This window comes from Antennarius striatus, chromosome 2 (assembly GCF_040054535.1).
Source record: "Antennarius striatus isolate MH-2024 chromosome 2, ASM4005453v1, whole genome shotgun sequence".
NCBI classification, from domain to species: Eukaryota; Metazoa; Chordata; class Actinopteri; order Lophiiformes; family Antennariidae; genus Antennarius; species Antennarius striatus.
In genome coordinates this window covers 12,584,903-12,606,674 of record NC_090777.1, presented here as the reverse complement: position 1 = coordinate 12,606,674, position 21,772 = coordinate 12,584,903, and the positions used below count along the sequence as shown (strand labels likewise).

General features: G+C 43.8%; 3 protein-coding genes across 4 annotated transcripts in view; 1 reads left to right on the top strand and 2 right to left on the bottom strand.

Annotated features, from left to right (window-relative positions):
* mib2 (MIB E3 ubiquitin protein ligase 2) overlaps positions 1-3,237 on the bottom strand; it is a 41,262-nt gene extending 38,025 nt beyond the window's left edge. The window contains exon 1 of the mRNA XM_068330366.1: positions 3,057-3,237. The gene's annotated coding sequence lies outside the window, so the exon portion shown is untranslated. The remainder of the gene's footprint in view (positions 1-3,056) is intronic.
* Positions 3,238-5,852: 2,615 nt separating this feature from the next.
* Positions 5,853-9,585, bottom strand: ubiad1 (UbiA prenyltransferase domain containing 1). The gene is made up of 3 exons (XM_068342401.1): positions 9,326-9,585; positions 8,003-8,620; positions 5,853-6,729 (listed from the first exon to the last, which is right to left on the bottom strand). The coding sequence occupies exons 2-3, from the start codon at positions 8,562-8,564 to the stop codon at positions 6,242-6,244; spliced, it is 1,050 nt and encodes a 349-aa protein (XP_068198502.1). The 5' UTR covers positions 8,565-8,620; positions 9,326-9,585; the 3' UTR covers positions 5,853-6,241.
* A 2,707-nt stretch (positions 9,586-12,292) lies between these two features.
* On the top strand, positions 12,293-21,164 carry mmp23ba (matrix metallopeptidase 23ba). 2 transcript variants are annotated; one of them, XM_068342380.1, is made up of 8 exons: positions 12,293-12,641; positions 16,551-16,687; positions 17,282-17,421; positions 17,829-17,996; positions 18,132-18,296; positions 19,600-19,710; positions 20,595-20,721; positions 20,798-21,164. In XM_068342380.1, the coding sequence occupies exons 1-8, from the start codon at positions 12,510-12,512 to the stop codon at positions 20,970-20,972; spliced, it is 1,155 nt and encodes a 384-aa protein (XP_068198481.1). In that variant the 5' UTR covers positions 12,293-12,509; the 3' UTR covers positions 20,973-21,164. The 2 variants fall into 2 exon arrangements, with proteins under 2 accessions (XP_068198481.1, XP_068198490.1); XM_068342389.1 differs by having other exon boundaries at positions 12,296-12,446; positions 16,555-16,687.
* The last annotated feature ends 608 nt before the right edge of the window (positions 21,165-21,772 follow it).

Here is a 21,772-nt window from a genome sequence, read left to right as displayed (position 1 = left end):
TATTAGCTGCATGGAAAAGAGCAACGAATACTCAAAGAAAAATGAATGACAAGACTTTGTGAGAAATTGTATCCTGAGGCCAAAAACACAAGCACACACACACACACACACACACACACACACACACACACACACAAGCACACACACACACACACACACAGGCCTCACACCAACAAACAAAGTTTTTGTTGTCCACATTTAAAATTCTTGTCTTGAGCATTTTCACACAACACAATACAATTACTCCTCCACTGCAGATGGTTTCTCATCATTTTTCTTTTACTCACTAATTATTCCTGGTGCAAACCAGAGAGCAACATTAAGCTTGATAAACTCTGCCTTTCTCCCATATAGGTGTCTTAGATGGAAATTCTGACTCTGAGCAGAACTTTGCTGCAACCAGGCTGTGCATCACTGACAGCAAATGAACATACGATCACTTGTGTTTTCAAGGTCTCGTTTAACAGCTGTCAATACAGAACATCGTCAAAATAACAATTACTGTTCAACATTTTCAAACAGTCTAAGAAAACAACTCCTGGCCATCAAATCTGACACTTCTTGATAAGTCCTTAAAGTCCCGTCATCACTTAACCAGGGTGGCAATCATCCTGAGCTCCAACTCAGTGTGACGTACAGACTGACCACCTGGACCAGACAAATCCAAAGTCCAGTCTGCAAGCCAATTGCCAAATGTGTTATATTTGGCCACCATACAGCACACAAAATGATCTCCGGTTCTCTATCTAGCTATTCCAGACTGGAGGTGCAGAAAATTTGAAGGAATTCAAATACAAGCTGAATATGGAGGTTTAATATGTCCCAATGAGAGGTGGCTCAGAAGGAGAACCACACTGCAGTGACTGATTTTTATCAAATTCGGGACAAAGCTACAACTTTTCCAGACACACTTGTCACTAACGGAGCCCAGCACCAGGGCGTCATGGTGGGGATACGGATGTGCAAACAAAGAGGTACATGGCAGTCATCACGTCCCTCGCTTGAGGGATCTTTGCGCTATCAAAAAGGAAGTGTTGTTACTCTCCTCTCCTTTCACCCTGATGATACTCCACCTCACCTGATGGAGCTGATGGAGCTTCAGGGTGACAGCGAGTGACGCAGCAACACCCGCAGCTCTCTGACAGCTGGACCAGTGCAACTTTACAGATACACATTTGCAAAGAAACTATTCAGCTAAGTTTTGTTTGACTCCACATATCAGTGTGAGCAGATTTTCTTTGTTATGAACTTGAAAAAGTTCATAACATGACACTTTGCACGTCTACCACTGCCCTCCAAGCAGACCTGACATGCGGACTGAACAAGTGTTGTATTTTACAGTTTCTGTATTTTTCTGCTGGAATTTCACATACCTTGTGTCCTGATGTGTCAACCTGAATACCTGCATCTGATAACTTCATTGTTTGTTGCAATTGAATGAAAATCTTAAACAACAGAATATTTATGGGCATCTTTGATTGTTCTACATGTGTGTAGGTGTACTAGGTGTACAAAACTAGGTGTACAAAACTGTGGTGAGACCAGCGATGTTGTTTGGTCTAGAGACAGTGTCACTGAGGAAAAGACAGGAGACAGAGCTGGAGGTAGCAGAGATGAAGATGCTGAGGTTCTCTCTGGGAGTGACCAGGAAGGATAGGATCAGGAATGAGTACATCAGAGGGACAGCACATGTTAGAGGTTTTGGAGATAAAGTCAGAGAGGCCAGACTGAGATGGTTTGGACATGTCCAGAGGAGATAGTGAATATATTCGTCGAAGGATGCTGAGGTTTGAACTGCCAGGCAGGAGGCCTAGAGGAAGACCAAAGAGGAGGTTTATGGATGTAGTGAAAGAGGACATGAAGGTAGTTGGTGTGAGAGGATGCAGAAGACAGGGTTAGATGGAGACAAATGATTGGCTGTGGCGACCCCTGAAGGGAAAAGCTGAAAGGAGGAGGAGGAGGAGGAAGAAGAAGAGGAAGAGGAAGAGGAAAAAGAAGAATACAAACTTCCCCTCAAGAAAAAAAACAGCCGACCTCCAGTGGAGGATTTTACATGGTGCCGTCGGTTCCAATGCTTTTATCTGTTTTAACCCTGCCGTGTCCAGCCAGTGTCCCTTCTGTCCCCTTCGTGAGACAGTCTTCCATGCTTTTAGTGAGTGTACGAGACTTGCAGTGCTCTTCACTCTTTTAACGAATGTTTTTAATCTGTTCAGTGAAAATTTTAATATCAGGAAATGTATTTGTTGTGCTGGGTACCGAACAGGAGAACTGCTCTACATCCTGTGGTGTCATCAGGTCACAGCTCACGCCCGGCCCTCACGCCCGGCCCTCACGCCCGGCCCTCACGCCCGGCCCTCACGCCCGGCCCTCACGCCCGGCCCTCACGCCCGGCCCTCACGCCCGGCCCTCACGCCCGGCCCTCACGCCCGGCCCTCACGCCCGGCCCTCACGCCCGGCCCTCACGCCCGGCCCTCACGCCCGGCCCTCACGCCCGGCCCTCACGCCCGGCCCTCACGCCCGGCCCTCACGCCCGGCCCTCACGCCCGGCCCTCACGCCCGGCCCTCACGCCCGGCCCTCACACCCGGACGGGACTGACAGCTGGACTGGAGTCAAACGACCGGAGTCACCTGTTCCCGAACGGAACCACCAGACGTTGTGCGAGATTTGGCGATTTAATAGCGTTAATTCCTGTTAATACTGTGACAGAAATAGCGTCAGATCCACGGCGTTATTGGCCAAAAGTCATTGACACAGCCTGCGAACAGTCAGCCAGCGGTGCTGGTGAACTGAAGACATGGTGAATGAACAACCGACGGCTGGAGAGTCCCCCGAACATGTGGATATTTAGATAAAGGCTTGTTTCTGACATGACAGTAAATGGACTGTAACGATGGCGAGCTCTTCAGCCGATCACACATTAATGTATCACCGACTAGCGGAGTGTTGTAAGCCCTGTGTGAACGGGGACATTAATGAGAGAACCGTGGATCCTGACAGGAGGGTGGGATTAGCTCAGGGTGGACGCTAGCTAGCTAGCTAGCTCCGTGGGGCTAACCTGACAGCTCCAGACCGGAGCCCTCCGCCGGGCAGCTCCTCACCGCGGCTCCGACACCAACAGCCACTTCACGGGAGAAAGAAATCCCACGTCACGCTCCACCGCCAACGATGACCATACCTATTTCACAACAAATAACTGTTTACTAAATTGAAAGGATTTACGGCACACAGCCATGACAACACGCCCATGCGTGACGTCACCGACGCTGCCTTGACGGTCCTCGGAACAAACAAAACATTCTGGTTTGCAGTGACTTCCATGAAAGCAGCCGCACGACACTCACCGCCTCGGCTGACGGCAGCGGGCTTAGCGCAATTTTTTACATTAAGCGACGTTTTAGAAGTAAATGGAGAGTTTAATATGTATGTTCAGCACAGAAACACGATATAATTCCCCCAATTTCTACTTTTTTTGCCTTTGATGGAACCTTGGGGGGAGGGGGGGGGGTTAGGGTCTCAGAGCAATTTCATCGTCTCATGCCCCAGAATAACAGGCCTGTGTTTACATCTACTTGTGCTGATCATAATACAAAGCTAAAAAGAATGTCACATCTTATTAAATGATATTGGAGGGGCGGCGGTGGCTCAGTGGTAGAGCGGCTCGTCCGATTGTTCTAAGATCGACGGTTCAATTCCAACTCCCGCCCAAAAAACACCTGGATTGTGTGAGCTGACAGTGGGAGGTGTCAGTTCACCTCCAGAGCACTGCCAAGGCCCCCTGAGCAAGGCGCTGCCCCCCTTACAAGTTGCTCATTTGGACGCACCACAAAGGGGGCTGCCCACCACTCAACCTCCCCCTGCACAGGTACAGGCCCCCTGTGACCCCTGTGAGAGTCTATGTGTTCAGGGCCTGTACACACACACACACACACACACACACACACACACACACACACACACACACACACACACATATATATATATATATATATATATATATATATATATATATATATATATATATATATATATTCTTGATTCATTCAACTAGAGTGTACCACTAATTTCCCTTTGGGGATTAAAATCAGTATATAAAATTTTAAAAAAAAATCCATCTTGGAATGCTTTCTAATCATACGGCGTCTGTGCTTTCTGTTTTTTTTTTTATTGAGGAGAATAAGTTAATTAAATAACACAAGATGAAAATAGCAATACACTTTAGATAAAATGGCAAAGATTCACATCGTTTACTATAACAAATGTACATTTAAAACAAGAGCCATTGCAGTCAGAGACTGCAATATCCCGCGACACACATGAATTCAAAATTTTACCCTGACCGACTTCCATAGGTCAAATATCAAAGCGAGTACTCTGCTGTCATAGATCAAAGCACCAGCTTTGATCTATAATCTTACTCACACTGGCCTTCTCCCTCGTCTTTCCATCTGATCCAGTTCCAGAGTGTACAAAAGTTAAAATTTGACCTTCATTTAGTTTTCCCAAGGTCAAGGTCATCATCTCATTTTCATCCCCTTTGCTGCCGAGTAATGTAATTTTTGTTTCATCTATCTGCAACTGTTGCGAAGATATTTGGTTGACATACGAATGAATGGACGAACACACAAACACTGACAATTACAATACATCACCGCTTTGAAGCGGGATGTAATTAACACAATAAACTGATTCATCGTCAATACAAGATAAAGAACGTACAGATAATTCTGGCCTTGCTACCAACACTCGGTTGTTGAAACGTCAGAGGCTCCAGGGGATTCTGCTGGTTCTACATTGCCCCCTGCTGGTCTAGCCGGAGACTTCTGTAAATAAGCGTTTTGTTCAATGTCGGCTGTGGATGAGTAACAATTTATGTTCTTTTAAAATAAAAGCTGTGTCACATTTATTAATTATGTGCATTTACTGATTACCAACCTTGTAAAATGGAACTGAATTAAGGCAGGAGAACAGGGTTTGATGGTTAATGTTCAACATAATCTTCATGTTTGATCTTATTCTCATGGTAATGACAAATGTATGATCCAACTTGCCTGATGGCCATCAAACTGTCACATGATGGAGATAAGAAAACAAAAAACATCAAAGTACATCTCATCCCAGATCATCTCGATTGGGCTTAGATCAAGTGACTGTGGAGGTCAGGTCATGTGATGCAGCACTCAATCGCTCTTCTCCCTCGTCACATAACCCTTACACAGCCAGGAGGTGTTTGTCCAACTGAACAAAAACCGGATGGGACGGCAGGAAGCTGTGGTCGCCATGGTGTTTCAATGCGCCTTGAATTTTGATTCAGTACCCATCAGCGCCACCAGATCAGCAATTCTTCATAATTCACTGTGGGAACCACTTTGTCGAGACCGTCATTCGCCTGTTCAGCGTCACACAAACACACAGCAGAGGGAACCCAAGATCTCAAATGTGGACCCATTAGTCCACAGCAGATTTCCAATGGTCAGAAGTCCACTTGTCTTCCTCACCACTCTTTTTCCTTAGTCATGGTTTCTTAGCACAGACGGAGGTAAATCCTGCAAAAAGGATGGAAATGGCTGTTGTGTATACTTGTGGGTGTGGCCATTTTGAGGAATACAAAATGAGTTCTTCCACAATTTTTTGATACGTAATTCCATACATCATGTTTCACAGTTTTGCTTTCTTCAGTTTGCATCCACAGTGCATAAAGTAACAAAAATAAAGACAAAACACTGAAAGTGAAGGTGTGTCCAAACATTTGACTGGTATATAGACATATGTATATATCATCAAACATTCACACTGTTTTGGCTGGAAGAAAAGTCAGCTTTAGTTTTAGTCCAAATTAAAGACAGGGGACATCAGCATTTTGAGTTTTATTACAAGCCAACGTAATGCTATTTCTTCACAAAAAAAAAGGGATAAAGATAAGTATGTAGCAAAGAGAACTTACAGAGCACAGAATGTTTGAAGTTCAGTGTTGTGTCTGCGTTAATATGGCAACAGAAGGTCTGTGTATCGTCTGTGTGATCAAAACATTGTCTTCCTCTACAAAACGACAACATCTCTCATTTTTACCAGAACATTACAGCATCTTCAATATTGAAAATACATCCGATTATGTTTTCAGTGTCAGAGGATGACCTCAACTGCATCTGTTTAACGTATAAATTAGACAATAAATTAAATCCTGAAAAAGCCATCAGACCAACTAGTTTGTGTTAAAGGTTTTGAAATAGTTAAACTAGTTCATTACAGCAAGGGCAGGCTTCCGGGGGGTGCTAGAATAATACCAAACACATAGAACAGTCCCATGAGAAGGTTAAGCTTGGCCGTCTTATTTGGGATCTTAGCGTAGCATCGGCTGCGGAACTGCTTCTCCAAAGGGAAGGCCATGGGCAGCGTGAGCAGAGGCAACGCCATGCTGATGGTGTAGCGGGTGGCAAGGATGCAGAAGAGCACGTAGGGGACAAAAAGCAGAAGGTTGTAGAGGACGTATGACAGCGTGGGCCCCACCAGGATGGCCAGGGTGACGATGCCCGCCTGTTTGTCAGAGTCCATGTCTCTCGTGTTGTTGCTGTGGAGGATGGCTTCGGTGTTCAGGGCCAGCGGGACGGCGTACACCAGAGGCAGCACCGACAGGTAACCGACCTGCACCGCGTGGGCAAACATGACCGCCAGCGGGCCGAAGGTGATGAGGATAACCACATCTCCAAGGGCCACATACTTGAAGCCGATGCCTGAAAAGAATGGACAGAACACATTAAACCTTCTGATTAACAATGAGAATCACATCACAAACATTTTCAGCCAAACATTCAAATACCCCCAAATAGTTGTATTTCAAGGACAATGCATTAAAAAAGTAATTTTTGCTCCCATTTGTCACGATTATTTTCAATTTTGCATCAGAGAAAAGTCCTCCAGTGCATGGGATAGACATACTTATTTGATTTATGCCCCATAAACCCTCATCTGGGGCAAATTCCATAATATTAGCTTTGATGACAAAATCAGGCTGCAGAAGAGCTCATTAAATTGCGCTCCAAGTCTCCCCCTTCTTTGCCAAATGGAGCTCTGAGTAAGGGTGTGTGCTCTGTTCACTTCAAGAACTGTAACATGACTGTTACCCTGCATTAAAGGGTCAGTTCACCGAAATCTGCTGGACCCAGCAGCTGCAACAGCCAATTGGAACAGATTATGATGAGAAAGTCTTTGTTGTCACTCTTCATGGAAAATACATCAACATCAAGAGAAACACTCTGACTAGTGCATAAGAATAAAAGAAAATCCAAACACCAACGATGAACTCACACATTTAACTCCATATTATTATTATCATCCATCAAAATACAGACAATGCAGATGAGCATCAGTCGGGTCACTTTTTTACACTTTCCCTGTAGTTAGAACAGTACGACTAAAAGTTCTCCTCCCCTCAAAGAGTATTTCTTCATTCTGAAAGGCTGGTGGGGGTTCCAGATATTGAACAAGGTGAGAGAGTTTGAGGTCGCTCATGATATCTTCATTCACTCAACCACTTCCACTCAGTTAAATATTTAAAGCTGCCCAACAACCATTCAGAACAGCTTATCCTACAAGTGTAGTTGGCATAATTTACAGTAGTTCATCAGTCAGGGGTCTGGTGCACTGAGTCTTTACTGGTCTATAGTTCCTTTCTGAGGCTGGAGATCCAAACCAGTCGTGGCTGGGCTGACAAAATACGCTGTAGTGGTACGTGAGCAGAAGAAGTAGCCATGTGCCGAATTGCAGGAGAAGAAAGACAATGAGTTTTGTTAAAGGAAAGTAAAATTGGAGACGTATTTCCCATTCATTTTAGCTTCTACTGAAAACACAGACTGACCATTACAGGAAGCAAGACTTCTGTACTTCTGTCTGTGCTCTTTCACGTCCACATTTAGTAATAGCATGGAACTACAACACACACATGTATGCGTGTGCATGTGTGTATAAGTGATGCAGTAAATGCCAAAGTGTTAATATTTTACTCACCTCCAGTGTATAAAAAAGAGCTGGACAGTCCCCCGAAGTAAATCAGGGCTAGGTGCTCCAGTCTGAGCGTAGACAGGAAGTAAAGCAGTGTAGCACACAAGCACCCCAAAGAATACAACAATGCTCCGAACATAACAACATCCTGTGTTGCCAAGATTTCATCCACAAGAGTCCTGTCATCACTCTTTTTGTGGTCAATTCCTTTGGTGAAGTCATAGTACGTATTTACAAGGTTTCCGGCTCCGTGGACGACGAGAACCGCCACGGCACACACCATCAGGATGACCAGGTCCACAGAGCCCTCCAGTTTGTACGCCAAGGCGCTGCCAAGAGCCACTGGTGTGAGCGAAGCACTGAAGCTCCATGGCCTCAGAGCAAGCACGTAAGCAGCACACTTCTGCCTCACATCCGAGGCGACGCGGGCCATTCTGGACATGTGATCAGTGCCTTGAGAGGGACTGACCATGTTATTCGTACCAGTCAGCCACTGTTGGCCATTGTGACCATTAGATCCAGACAGTACAAATGTTTGCACTTTGCTTTTTTCCTGCTCTTTGGCCATTCTTCTCCAAGGGTTCTAGAGTACCAATGACGCTCCCAAACCTCAGTCTGGTTATCCTGCAGCAGTGAAAATATACCAGTAAAATTAGAAGGCAGTTGACAAGACGTGACAAAATCCCAGATTTCACGTAAAAATTGCCATTTCCCCTATTAGAACAGAGCAGAGTGATACCCATCCATATTTGAAAGACTGTTTGAAATGTCTCTTACAATGTATGTGAATTATTGTTAAATCAAGTCAAAGGTATTAACTTTTTGCCACTATATTGGGGTCAAATCATGCATATATAACACTATGGAGATAGAGAAATGGTTGTTTTGAGATGCAGAACTTCAGGTAAATTTCTAGGATACTCAACCTAAATTAGCGGTTTAATTTTACTCTCTGTAATGTAATTCCTCATGCTCCTACTCCTCCTTGTGTCAGCCCGCAGTGGACAACAACCTGACACGGTGCTGAGGCCATCACTAACACTCCTACCAGCTGCTACACTCTGAAGAAAAGGTGAAGTGGGCGGTTTCGACGCTGAGATATCACTCAACTCTAGGTTTCTGTTACACTGACTCCAACGCTCAGGCTAAACGCGACTTCACGAAAAAGTAAACTACATTTCCCACCACGAGAGGGAGGCTACAGCAGGTGGGGTCATAAAACATCAGGCCAACTGCCGAGATTATGAGATTACAGCTAACCCACTAGCCGCCGCGCTAACGTTCTGAGTGAAGGGACAGAGAGGATAAATGTCTGACAGCAGCGCTCACCCGTCACGTCTTCACCGTCCGAAGCAAACCTGCTCGGTCTCCGCTTAAAAACATTCTTCTGTATCCACCGAACCTCATCCGGTGAGTGGCAGTCGGGCAGCCTACGTGTCAACTTCGATAGTATTTTCCTGTGCGACCACTGTGAACCCCGCAGTACCTGGCGGCCGCCATTTCCTCCTCGAGGAGTGCAACGTCGCACGCAGCTCGAAGAAACTCAAGTGACGCAATAGTTCCGAGCAGCGATGTGTTCCTATTAGCAATCCGTCACTAAATGAAAAATCAGGTCACAGAAAATTTGTAAGACTTATTGCGACAATATAAAGAAAAAGGTTACGTATGATTAAGAACAGGATTTAGTTGAAATTTGTTTAGAGATAGTTTCCTCTGCACATCTCCCTTGTTCTTAAAAATGGGCACCAGCACACTTCTCCTCCATTCCTCAGGCATCTTCTCACTATCTAAGATCCTGTTGAACAACCCAGTCAGAAACTCTACTGCCACCTCTCCTAGACACGTCCATACCTCTACAGGTATATCATCAGGACAGACTGCCTTACCACTCTTCATCCTCTTCAATGCCCTCCTCACTTCATCCTGACTAATCTTTGCTACATCCTGGTCCACAACAGTCACCTCTTCTAGTCTTTGTTCTCTCTCATTTTCCACGTTCATCAACTCTTCAAAGTACTCTTTCCATCTCCCCATCACACCACTGGCACCTGTCAATAGACTTCCATCCCTGTCCTTAATCACCCTAACCTGCTGCACGTCTTTCCCATCTCTGTCTCTATGTCTTGTCAACCTGTATAGATTAGTCTCTCCCTCCTTACTGTCTAACTTCGTTTGGCCTTTGCTACCTCTACCTTCACCTTACGCTGCATCTCTCTGTACTCCTGTCTACTCTCCTCAATCCTCTCTGTGTCCCACTTCTTCTTAGCTAACCTCTTTCTCTGTATACACTCCTGTACCTCCTCATTCCACCACCAAGTCTCCTTATCTACTTTCCTTCCAGATGAAACACCAAGTACTCTCCTACCTGTCTCCCTGATCTCATTAGCTGTAGTTGTCCAGTCACCTGGAAGCACCTCCTGACCACCCAGAGCCTGTCTTAAATCCTTCCTAAAAGTCATGCAACACTCTTCCTTTTTCAGCTTCCACCAGTTTGTCCTCTGCTCTGCCTTTGCCCTCTTCATCTTCCTCACCACCAGAGTCATCCTGCACACCACCATCCTATGCTGTATGGCTACACTCTCGCCTATCACTACTTTGCAGTCACTGATCTCCTTCAGATTACATCGTCTACACAAGATGTAGTCTACCTGTGTGCTCCTACCTCCACTCTTATAGGTCACCATATGTTCCTGCCTCTTCTGGAAGAAAGTATTCACTATAGCCGTTTCCATCCTTTTTGCAAAGTCAACTACCATCTGTCCTTCTGCGTTCCTCTACTGGATACCAAACCTGCCCATCACCTCCTCATCACCTCTGTTTCCTGCCCCAACGTGTCCATTGATGTCTACACCACTGACAACTCTCTCACTTCTAGGTATGCTCTGCATCACTTCGTCAAAGTCCACCCAGAATTTCTCCTTCTCCTCCAGCTCACATCCTACCTGTGGAGCATGCCCACTAACAACATTGAACATCACACCTTCGATTTCTAGCTTCAGACTCATCACTCTATCTGACACTCTTTTTACCTCCAGGTCATTCCTAACAAACTCCTTCTTCAAGATAACTCCTACTCCATTTCTCTTCCTATCTACACCATGAGAGTACAACTTGAACCCTGGTCCTAAACTTCTACCCTTGCTACCTTTCCACCTGGTCTCCTGGACACACAGGATGTCTACCTTCCTCCTCTGCATCATGTCAACCAACTCTCTACCTTTTCCTGTCATAGTTCCAACATTCAACGTCCCTACTCTCAGTCCTATGCTCTTGGCGTTCCTCTTTTCTCTCTTCCTACAAACACACTTTCCTCCTCTCCTTCTTCTCCACTGGCACCTTGTAGGTCAACAGCACCGATGGCGGTCGTTGTTAACCCGTGCCTCGACCGATCCGGTATGGAATCATAGGTTTGATAAGCACGTTTGATTTGGCAAAAGTTTTACGCCGGATGACCTTTCTGACGCAACCCTCTGTATTTATCCAGGTTTGGGAACAGCACAGTAAGACACTGGCTTGTGTCATCTTGTGGCTACATACTGCAAAATAATCAAGTTTTCCATTTCAGTGCAATCCATCTGCATACAGTCTGTAGTTACTGCCATTTTGGCGACACAGTGTCCTTCTTGGACAGAACTGCCTGAAAGTTACAACATGAAAAGACACAACTTGAAACTTTTTAAACATCGTACAACAATAAACAACAAGAAGGAGTTCTTTGTCAGGCAGTCAGGACAATGAATATATTTTGGTGAGAAAACTGCACGCTCTGTGTAAACACTGATTTGGGTTAAGTGTAAAGTCAATATAATAAGTTGACAATATCTCATTTTCATGTTGCATTGCATTGTAATCTATAATGACCCGAAACTTTTACCTTATAAAAATAAAATGTAAAAACCCCAACTTTCACTGATTGGTTTTCTGTTTCTGACGTGGAAGCGATGCTCACACATAACAGAATCACCAAAACGCACGGCAACAGGTAAAAATTGATTTATTTTTTTTTGCAATAATTACAAAGCAGACAATCTGTTTTCCGTGTCAAACTGCAGTATCATGGTAATAAAATGGTAATAAAATGCACCAATCAGGGTGATGTTCTGTCTGTTCTGCTATACAGCGGGATAAGCAGAAAATGAAGAAGAATGTGACGCTCAGAATAAGACATCTGATCCCATTTTAAATGAGCTCTGGTGGTTGCATGAAGTGGTTAGATGGGCAGACCGCGTTTGGTTTTCATTATGTTGTCTCGACACTGACCCCCTGCCCCATCTTCAGTAATATGAAACCGGCTGTCTGGCAGGCGCACTGGGGAAGAGAACCGAGCGGAGCTGACGGTGCATCGCTCCCAGTACCCGGTCCGCAGGCTGCACTGCGCCGACGCACATTCAAGCTGTCCAATAAATAACGGATTGCGGAAAAGTGCAATGGCCACAAAGTAGAATGAATGGTAAACCTATGTAGTCTTGCCTGAGACTTTGTGTTTGTTTTTTGGAGGTGTGATATCGCAGCCATGGCGTGCTGTCAGACGCTCGGTTTGCGCAGCGGCGGCTGGGGCTTCGCTCCTCTGCTGGCCGCTGCGCTGCTCGCTCTTCTTCTCGCAGGGATGCAGCAAAGCACAGCGTTTCCCTCCTGGAGGATAGAGGTATGTCGCGACCACTTCATGATACTTCAGTTTGACACGGACAACAGATTGTCTGCGCTGTAAATACTGTAACAAAACCCATTTTTTTACCTGTTGCCGTGCGTTTTGGTGATTCTGTTATTTGTGAGCATCGCTTCCACGTCGGAAACAGAAAACCAATCAGTGAAAGTTGGAGTTTTGAAATTTTATTTTTATAAGGTAAAAGTTGCGGGTTATTATAGATTACAATGCAATGTAACATGAAAATGAGATATTGTCAACTTATTACATAACATTTTCATGTTATACTTTCAAATTTATGACAACGTAGAAATTGCCAGGTGTTTACGGAAGTGACGTCATGACACGTTCTCTAAATTATGTTTGTATCTTAAAAGGCAGGACCATATCAGAAATAAACCTAATTATATGATCAATAAATAATTTCCCTTTGAGAGGGTGACTTTTGATAGTTAAATAAATTGTGTCCATATAGATTCATGACATATATCACACCAAATAGATCTTAGTGCATCATCCATTTCAGAATCATTGTGAAACTACTGAGTTATCAACAAGTGTTGCTGGAATAATAATAATGGTGCCTTCACAGATGTGTAAATTGCCCATGCCTTGGCCACTAATACACTACCATACCATCACAGATGCTGGCTTTTGAACTTTGCGCCTGTAACAGTCCAGATGGTTCTTTTCCTCTTTGGTCCGGAGGACAAGACCAACCACATTTTTCAAAAACAATTTGAAATGTGGACCCGTCAGACCACAGAACACTTTTCAACTTTGCATCAGTACATCGTAGATGAGCTTATGTACAGCTAAGCCGGTGGGGTTTCTGGGTGTTGTTGATAAATGGCTTTTGCTTTGCATAGTAGAGTTTTAACTGGCACTTACGGATATAGCAACACACTGCAGTTACTGACAGTGGTTTTCTGAGGTGCTCCTGAGCCCATGTGATGATATCCTTTACAGAGTGATGCTGGTTTTTAATGCAGTACCGCCTGAGGGATCAAAGGTCACGGCTATTCAATGTCGGTTTTCCACCTTGCCACCTTCATGCAGTAATTTCTTCAGATTGTTTGAACCTTATGATGATAAAATGATGAAATCCCTAAATTCCTTGCATTAGCTCGTTGAGAAATGTTGTTCCTAAACTGTCCGACAATTTGCACACGTGTTTGTTCACAAAGTGGTGACCCTTGCCCCATCCTTGTCTGTGAATGACTGAGCATTTCAGGGAAGCTGCTTTTATACCCAATCATAGCATGCAACTGTTCCCAAGTAGCCCGTTCACCTGTGGGATGTTCCAAATAAGTGTTTGATGAGCATTCCTCAACTTTCTCAGTCTTTTTTGCCACTTGTGCCAGCTTTTTTTGGGAACATGTTGCAGGTATCAAATTCCAAGTGAGCTGATGTTTGCAAAACATAACAATGTTTACCATTTTGAACATTAAGTATCTTGTTTTTGCTGTGTTTTCAATTGAATATACTGTAGGTTGAAAGGGATTTGCAAATCATTGTATTCTGGTTTTATTCACGATTTACAAAACGTCCCAACTTCACTGGTTTGGGGTTGTATAATTCAGAGTCAGCATTTTTTCAGAGTAGATTGATTGTCATTGTTACACATTTCTTTCTCTTGGTAAACACAAGAATGGTTGCAGGGCTCAGCATTTTATAATAGTAGAACGTTTTAAGAAGAATTCACTCAGCTGTTGCACCAGATGTAGTCAATGTTTGGGGATGGGGAAGTTTGAGAACTACTGAAATTGGATTATAGAATAGATCCTTGTCCAGTTAAATCTTCAGTTCAGAGGATAAATGTGTTCTTCTGCTGCCACCCACCCACCGCGAATCAGAGCTGAACATTATGTCATTTCCTTTGCCACACACTCACCGTGTCAATCAAGAAGACTGCTGTTCAGGATTACATTACATCCTTAGATAAGCTTCTTGTGGCCTACCAGAAACAATTACAGCAGCAGTAAAGGAGAGTTTTTAAGTATAAATGCATTAATGTCTCAGTTGATTAAAGAATCTTCCTCAAAGTAAGGATGGAAACCATAATCCATGTTTTCCACTGACTTCGGAACTAGAACTCCTCCAGACTCCCCCAGGATCTTCTGGGATTTGTCCTTCAAGTCGGTGCTCATTACTGGCTTCAAGGTTTAGTCTAGTTCACTTGTTTCAGTCCTTGCAGCCGAGGGTTCATCTTTATTTGTGCCAAAGTTTGAGATTAGATTTACAGGAAGACACATCAAGAAAGATTTGGGCTGGCTTCACAATATTAAACATCTCATAAATTATTAAGGCTGCAGTGAGTTAGGGGAGGCCAGGAAAGCAACTGCTGTATAAAACAATGATCAGTCCATATAAAGCAGAAAAATGACTTTTATCGGGCAACAGATGCCATTGAGTTAATTTAACACAGCCGTGGGGGTCAGGCTGCTTCGCTTTCCCTGTTTGGGCAAGGAAATGAAGGAAGTACTCAATCCATTTGTTTTGGAGGGGCAAAACAAAAACAGGAACAAGAGGATAAGGTGTTGAACTCAAACTGAAGGCACACGCTTCGATATTTGCACTCCATCATCAGCATTTTTCCCAATGAGGAGAATGCTGGAGCATTTCCTTGGTTCCACCAGTCAAATGGTTTAAAACATGCATAATTATCTAATTAGCCTTGATGAAACTTTTATTGTCATTTCTGTTCGTGATCAGATTCACAAGTGAAAGGATTTAACATATATGAGCTCAGAACAGACAACGGTGCAGACTTTCTGTCACTCTCCTCTTTTCCAAAGGAATGTGGTGGATCCAAAGCGATAGCATTAAAAACATAAAAAGTCTGATAAACAAAAACAAGTTTGAGACAGATATTCAAACCCCTCTCGAGAAAGTTTGATAACTCTTTAAATAACCGTATATGTCAGATCTTCAAGCTCAGAAAGTTACAAAAGTTAACTAATAATGCTCCAACAATCCCAGTGTCCATTCGGTGGTGCAGATTCAGTCCTGTTGGATGATCAGACAAACACTTTTGTAAAGCAAACCATCTAATCCAAGTCTTCATGCTGATTGGACAAACCTACTCTGAGGACTTAACTCTTTGCTGTAGTCAATGCATCAAATCATGCAAACAAAAAGTGTCACACTGATTTGAAAATGACTTCATTATCCAAGTGACGCTGGTCACTAGCGGCAGTTTTTTTAATTTTGCTTCCTCTTTAAATCCTCTTCATATGCATCATTTAGGATAGGAAGCCCTCCCACTGAATCACATCTCAGGCTCCTGGTGTCAGATTCACGGGTTGAGTGACTTTAAAGTGTTGAAAAGTGGATTTATTACTAAAATCCATCTCCATAAGAAGTTATTGGTGTTTTCAGCTGATCCAAACACTAATGTGGAATATTGCAGCAAAAGCAAACCAGAACTTAACATGAGCCACAGATTATTTATGAAAGCACTAAAATGAAAAACACCCATAGAATCCCTTCAAAGCAATAAAACAACATGAAATCCACGGGTGATCACTTTGAGCTGATGTTAGCCATCCCCAAAGACACGTCTGCCGCAGTCTGTCTGTGGAAAGGATCAAGCTCGATGTATGGAACGCACTTTTCCTCTCCATTACTCCTCGTGTCCATGAATTGAAAGTTTTTTGCATGAAAATCTAACTCTCAGATGCAAAACAAATAACAGATGTTTAGATGTCAGGATGACACACAGAGTTTAATAATGAAGTACGTAAATCCTTTACGGGGCTCAGGAGGTCTACAAAAATGAATTCGGATAGCTTTGGAAAACTAACCCATTCCTGTCATGTTTAGATTGGTTGTCTTCAAATGGCTGAAGGTTTAGTTCCCAACTTCTCGTCTCTGGAAGGTAATTAATTCAAGGTTTTCTTGTCCAAGGAAGAAGCTTACACCACTGTGCTGCTCATCGGCATTCGCAAAGAGGCCCGCTCACAAGTTCTACACCTCTCCAGGAACAAGCGTTACACCCTAACGCCGGAGCACCTCAAATGGGACAAGTTCAAGCTCACATACAAGTAATCACTTGCAATTCTTCTATTTGTCAACACAAGAGCACAGTAGACTTGTCGAAAGTCTAAAAAAGAAACTACGTCTTTTAAAAATCACCAGAAAGGTAGTCTGGGGTTTGTTTTGGCAGGAAAATGCAAGCAGAGATATTTTTCACCTCAAGTAGGCCAAGTTCAGGTTTTTTGAAGTCAGACTTAAGTTGGTGTGGACTCATTGCTCTTTAATGGAATTAATTACAGCAGTCCAAATGCCTTTCCTTTCATCGTGTCAGTCTGGATGTCAAATGAAAGCTGTTGGATCAAAAGTACATGCATGAAGGCCCTGCAGAACTTGCTATTTGCGTTTGTGAAAATACTGAATGTAAGCACTGCTATACATGGTGGACTGTTCCACCCACAATGTAATCTCTGGGCCGCTGCACTGATACTTTATTCTCTCCGGAGTTATAAAATGTGATCCCATAAAGTTCTTGATGAGACAGTTGGCTTGAAATAGAGAAGTAATTCTGGTGTGTGAACAGTAGCCATTGTATTTTGGCAGATTTCTTTACTGTAGAGGAATGCGTGTGGAGTCCAGTGTTAAATTGCTCTATTTCTGAGCAGGTTGCTCTCCTTTCCTACCAACTTAATAAATGCCAGCGACACACGTCGAGGCTTTGCCAAAGCCTTTGGCATGTGGAGCGACGTCTCGCCGTTCAGCTTCAGAGAGGTGCCACCGGACCAAGAGGCAGACATTAAGATCGGTGGGTCCTCTTTATGTGGTTGCATCAATCCCCAACAGATGTTCTTTGGCTTGTGGTTACTGTTTTTCTCTCTGTGCTGTCATCACAGAAATGTCTTTGCCTCCAGACTTAATAAATCACACTACCATGACTATATTACCCAGCTTATATCCAGTTTGATTTATAATTATAAATGAAAAAAAAAGTTTTTCTTTCATTCATGCACACCGACCCAGTCTGAATATTGCTTTATCTGCCCCTCTGAATCTCATTGACAGCCAGAGGGATGGATGTCATCCGTTACAATAAAGGGTGCAGAAGAAGTCCTTTGTAATTCATCATACTCTGGCTGTGGTCGACACAGAGGGGCAGTAATGGGGTGGTGGGTTCCGTCCTCAGCTCTGAGGTATGTCTCTGTGTCTTGGCAGGCTTCTACCCCATCAACCACACAGACTGTCTGCAGTCCTACTTACACCATTGTTTCGATGGCATTACGGGAGAATTGGCTCATGCATTCTTCCCCCCGAATGGTGAGATTCACTTTGACGACCACGAATACTGGATTCTGGGAAATATGCGCTTCAGCTGGAAGAAAGGCATGTATCTTTATCATGTTTTCATCAAACCTCTAAAGTTTAGTGTATGAAGTGATGGATTGTGAACTGACAACTCACAGGACGCACAGCAACTGTATGACAAAATAATCAAAACAAGGCTTTTGTGTGTTTCAGGAGTCTGGCTAACAGATCTTGTCCATGTGGCAACTCATGAAATTGGCCACGCCTTGGGTCTGATGCACTCTTTGGATCCGAAGGCTATAATGCACCTGAATGCAACGCTGACAGGGCGGAAGCAGATCACACAGGATGAGGTGTGGGGCTTGCAACGCCTCTATGGTATGTTTTACTGCTCCATCGCATCAATGTGCTAAAGGTGGTTTTGTTTTTTTGACTGACAGACATGAGACCAACTGGAACACATGATGTTTTTTTCAATTGTGCTGTTTGAGGTCTGATTCTGCTTTCAGGCAGAGCAATCCAGCTTGTAAGAGGTTCCTGATCGCCTGTGTGTTGCCACGGATCACAAAAACCATGACTGATCATCAATGATTTCTATTATCGTTCATTTAGACAGATTTATTTGTAATTTTTTAAAAAATTATTTCATACACTGTTATAATCACCGAAGGGAAATTAAGAACACACACTCTAGTTTTTGTTAGTCAATCACGCGCATGCATATTAGTTTATACAGGCCCCTGTAATACACACAACCACACATAGGGGGCGGGAGTGGGAATCGAACCGCCGATCTCAGAACATTGGACGACCTGCTCTACCGCCCGCTTTACCACTGAGCCACAGATAATAGCTCAAAAGGAAATCTACACTGCCCGACCAAAAAAAAAAAATCACCGTTTGGGTTTCAATAAGCAAATTGCAGTGTTATGATCAGGGGTTGCTTCCGTTGGTCAAGTCTAGGCTCAGCAATATTATTCAGCAAAAAAATTGAGTCAGCTGAGTATCTGAATGTACTGAATGACCAGACAATCCAATAAATGGATTGTTTCCCCCGGATGGCACGATTTTATTCCAGGACAACAATGCCAAAAATTGTGAAAGAGTGGTCCAGAGAGCTTGAGGAATCTTTTTGACACACCAATTGACCCCCACAGTCCTGATCTTAACCCCATTCAAAGTCTATGGGATGTGTTGGAGAAGACCTTGCAGAGTGGTTTGACTCCTATCGTAAACACAAGAACTCGGCCAAAAATCAATGCAATGCTGGACAGAAATAAATGCTGTGACGTTGTACGAGGCTGTCGAAACAATGCCGCGGCAAATGCGCACCGCAATCAAAGCTACAGGCAGTCCCACAAAATATTAGAGTGTGACTTTTTTTTGGCCGGGCAGTGTATTACACAGCAAGATCCTGGCATGATCATGACCTCTAGGTCGACTTGGGATGAACTGGAGGGACCTCAACCTGTGACCCAGCTCTAATGGAACACAATGTTTGTCCTGCTAGAGAGCCAATGTGGCATTAATGAATATAAAGTACTCCAGTCATTATCAGTGTTATTGTGAGTCATCTTCACTGGAACAAAAAGCAGATTGAGGATCCAAATTCTTCTGCTGCTGACTGGAGAGCTGCCTTCTAATCCTCCTCCGACTCTCTTAATCTCTCCATCTCTTTCAGGATGTTTGGACCGTTTATTTATCTGTCCAGCCTGGGCTCGTAAAGGATATTGCGACAGCAAGCGAAAGCTGATGCAGAAGCACTGCCCGTCCAGCTGCGATTTCTGCTATGGTGAGCTTCAGCAGCGGCAGAAAGCAGCAGCACACCAAAGGAAAAAAAAAAAATGTTGTCTCAATTGAGCAGCACAAGGAGCTGCTGTGAACCGTTTGCCAATGGAGCAACGGGAGCCAACAGGTCCAGCCAAGCAGAGCTGTGATGAGGTTTTAGAGAATCTGATTTGAAGAGAGATTATTTGCCAGAGCCACTGGAGGAGTTTATGTTTAGATCTGGATAATACCTGCATCTCTAGGAAGGGAGTGTGTTTTGACCCAGATAGCAGAGGAGGTACCTGCTGACTACTGACGTCTCTACTCTAATTATTGATAACCAGTCTGAAATTTTATATTTTTATCATGGGATGTACTGGTGCTGATGTCTCCTGTTGCACAACAGGATATGGCTCCTCTAGACCGTCACAGCCCTCAGATTGTTGTGACTTTCTGAGATTTTTGTCAGCAACAAGGGACAGTGTGGAGAGAGGCAAGAGGATACAATTCCTGGCTTGCAGTAATCTGTTCCTCATTGTTGATTGGGAGACGTACGGCTATGGAAAATTCCTAAGCAACTCCAAACCGCTGGAATTTCAGACTGTGGATTGAGGGTTAGAGACACACAAGGTCAATTTGGATTTTTGCGGCATTGACGAGTGACTGTTTTTTAAGCAGACACTGAGTTGTGGCCTGTTGTGTTTATCAGAATCCAGTTGGGAGATACTACGTTGATAAGACTGCCATGGCGCCAGAGGGATCACCAAGTGCACTAAGTGTCTATTAAATAGGCAGGAGTGTAATCTGTGTTTCAGTAGGGATGGTTGTGACGTCTCCAGGCAGGTAGAGGATTATCTCTTTGTTCTATTTGTAGCATAAACTGAAACACAACCACTTGTTGCTACTCAGAGTTCCCCTTCCCCACTGTGGCTCCGACCCCGGCACCCCCGAGAACCAAGCAGAAGCTGGTCATGGAAGGAAAGAAGCTGACTTTTCGCTGCGGCAAAAAAATAGCATCGAAGAAAGGCAAAGTATAGTGAGTGTCCCATGCTGTCGCAGCAATGGTTGTTTCGTTTCCCCAAATGCCATCTAACATTTGGCTTCTCTTTCAGCTGGTACAAAGACGGGGAGCTGCTGGAGTATTCTCACCCCAACTACATCTCCTTGAAAGACGACCACATTACCATAGTGGCCAACGCCATCAACGAAGGCACATACACCTGCATTGTGAAGAAAAAAGACAAAGTTCTCACAAACTACTCATGGAGGGTTCGTGTGCGGTTTTGAACACCAGCGCTGGTTCCTCTGCACACTGAACGGGACGCATCGACACGCGGTCACAAAGAGACCTCAACTACAAGGGCACATAATTGTTTTTTTAAATACTGTCTTTCCAGTATCTTCTACATTCAACTATCATTGTTCTTGTGTTTAGGTGTTTTAGTACGTGCAAATAATAAATGTTCTATTACGAGTACACTTCAAGTGAAAATGTGTCTACTTGTATATTTCTTCAAAGCTCTCCTAGCTAAGGCAGTGTAGAAGGGGAGTTAACTGTAAAACATTAAATAGCCAGACCGTCGATCAAGTGTTGATATTAGCAAAGCTGAAGAATGTGCATGAGTTTATTCTCATATTGTCATTAAATCATTCACTTTTCCTTTAATGCGCCTGAAAGTTACAGAAGCCTTGCTTCAATGTGTACCGTTTGAATAATTTACTTCACTACAAAAGCCAGGATAAGCAATGTTGTCTACAATTTCTGGAAACATCCAGACCTTAAACTGCATATGGAACACCTCAGACGTCTAGCTTACTTTACTAGCATCACAATGAAGCCAGCAGTCTGCCTCCAAAGACCGAGCTGTCTGTTCCACCAGAGGCTCTGCTTCCAAGATTACTCAACACATCAGGTGTAATAATCTGCAGAAGGCTCCAGTGGGGCAGGGGATAGATAAAAGTGATTAATGAACGTTTCCATTTGCTGCTGGCTCTGAACGTCCAGAGAGGAGGGGATTTTTCTTTGCTTAGCAGGGAATGAGTGTACCGTTTATTTTCCTAAGGCTTAAAATCAAGCAATCTATTGG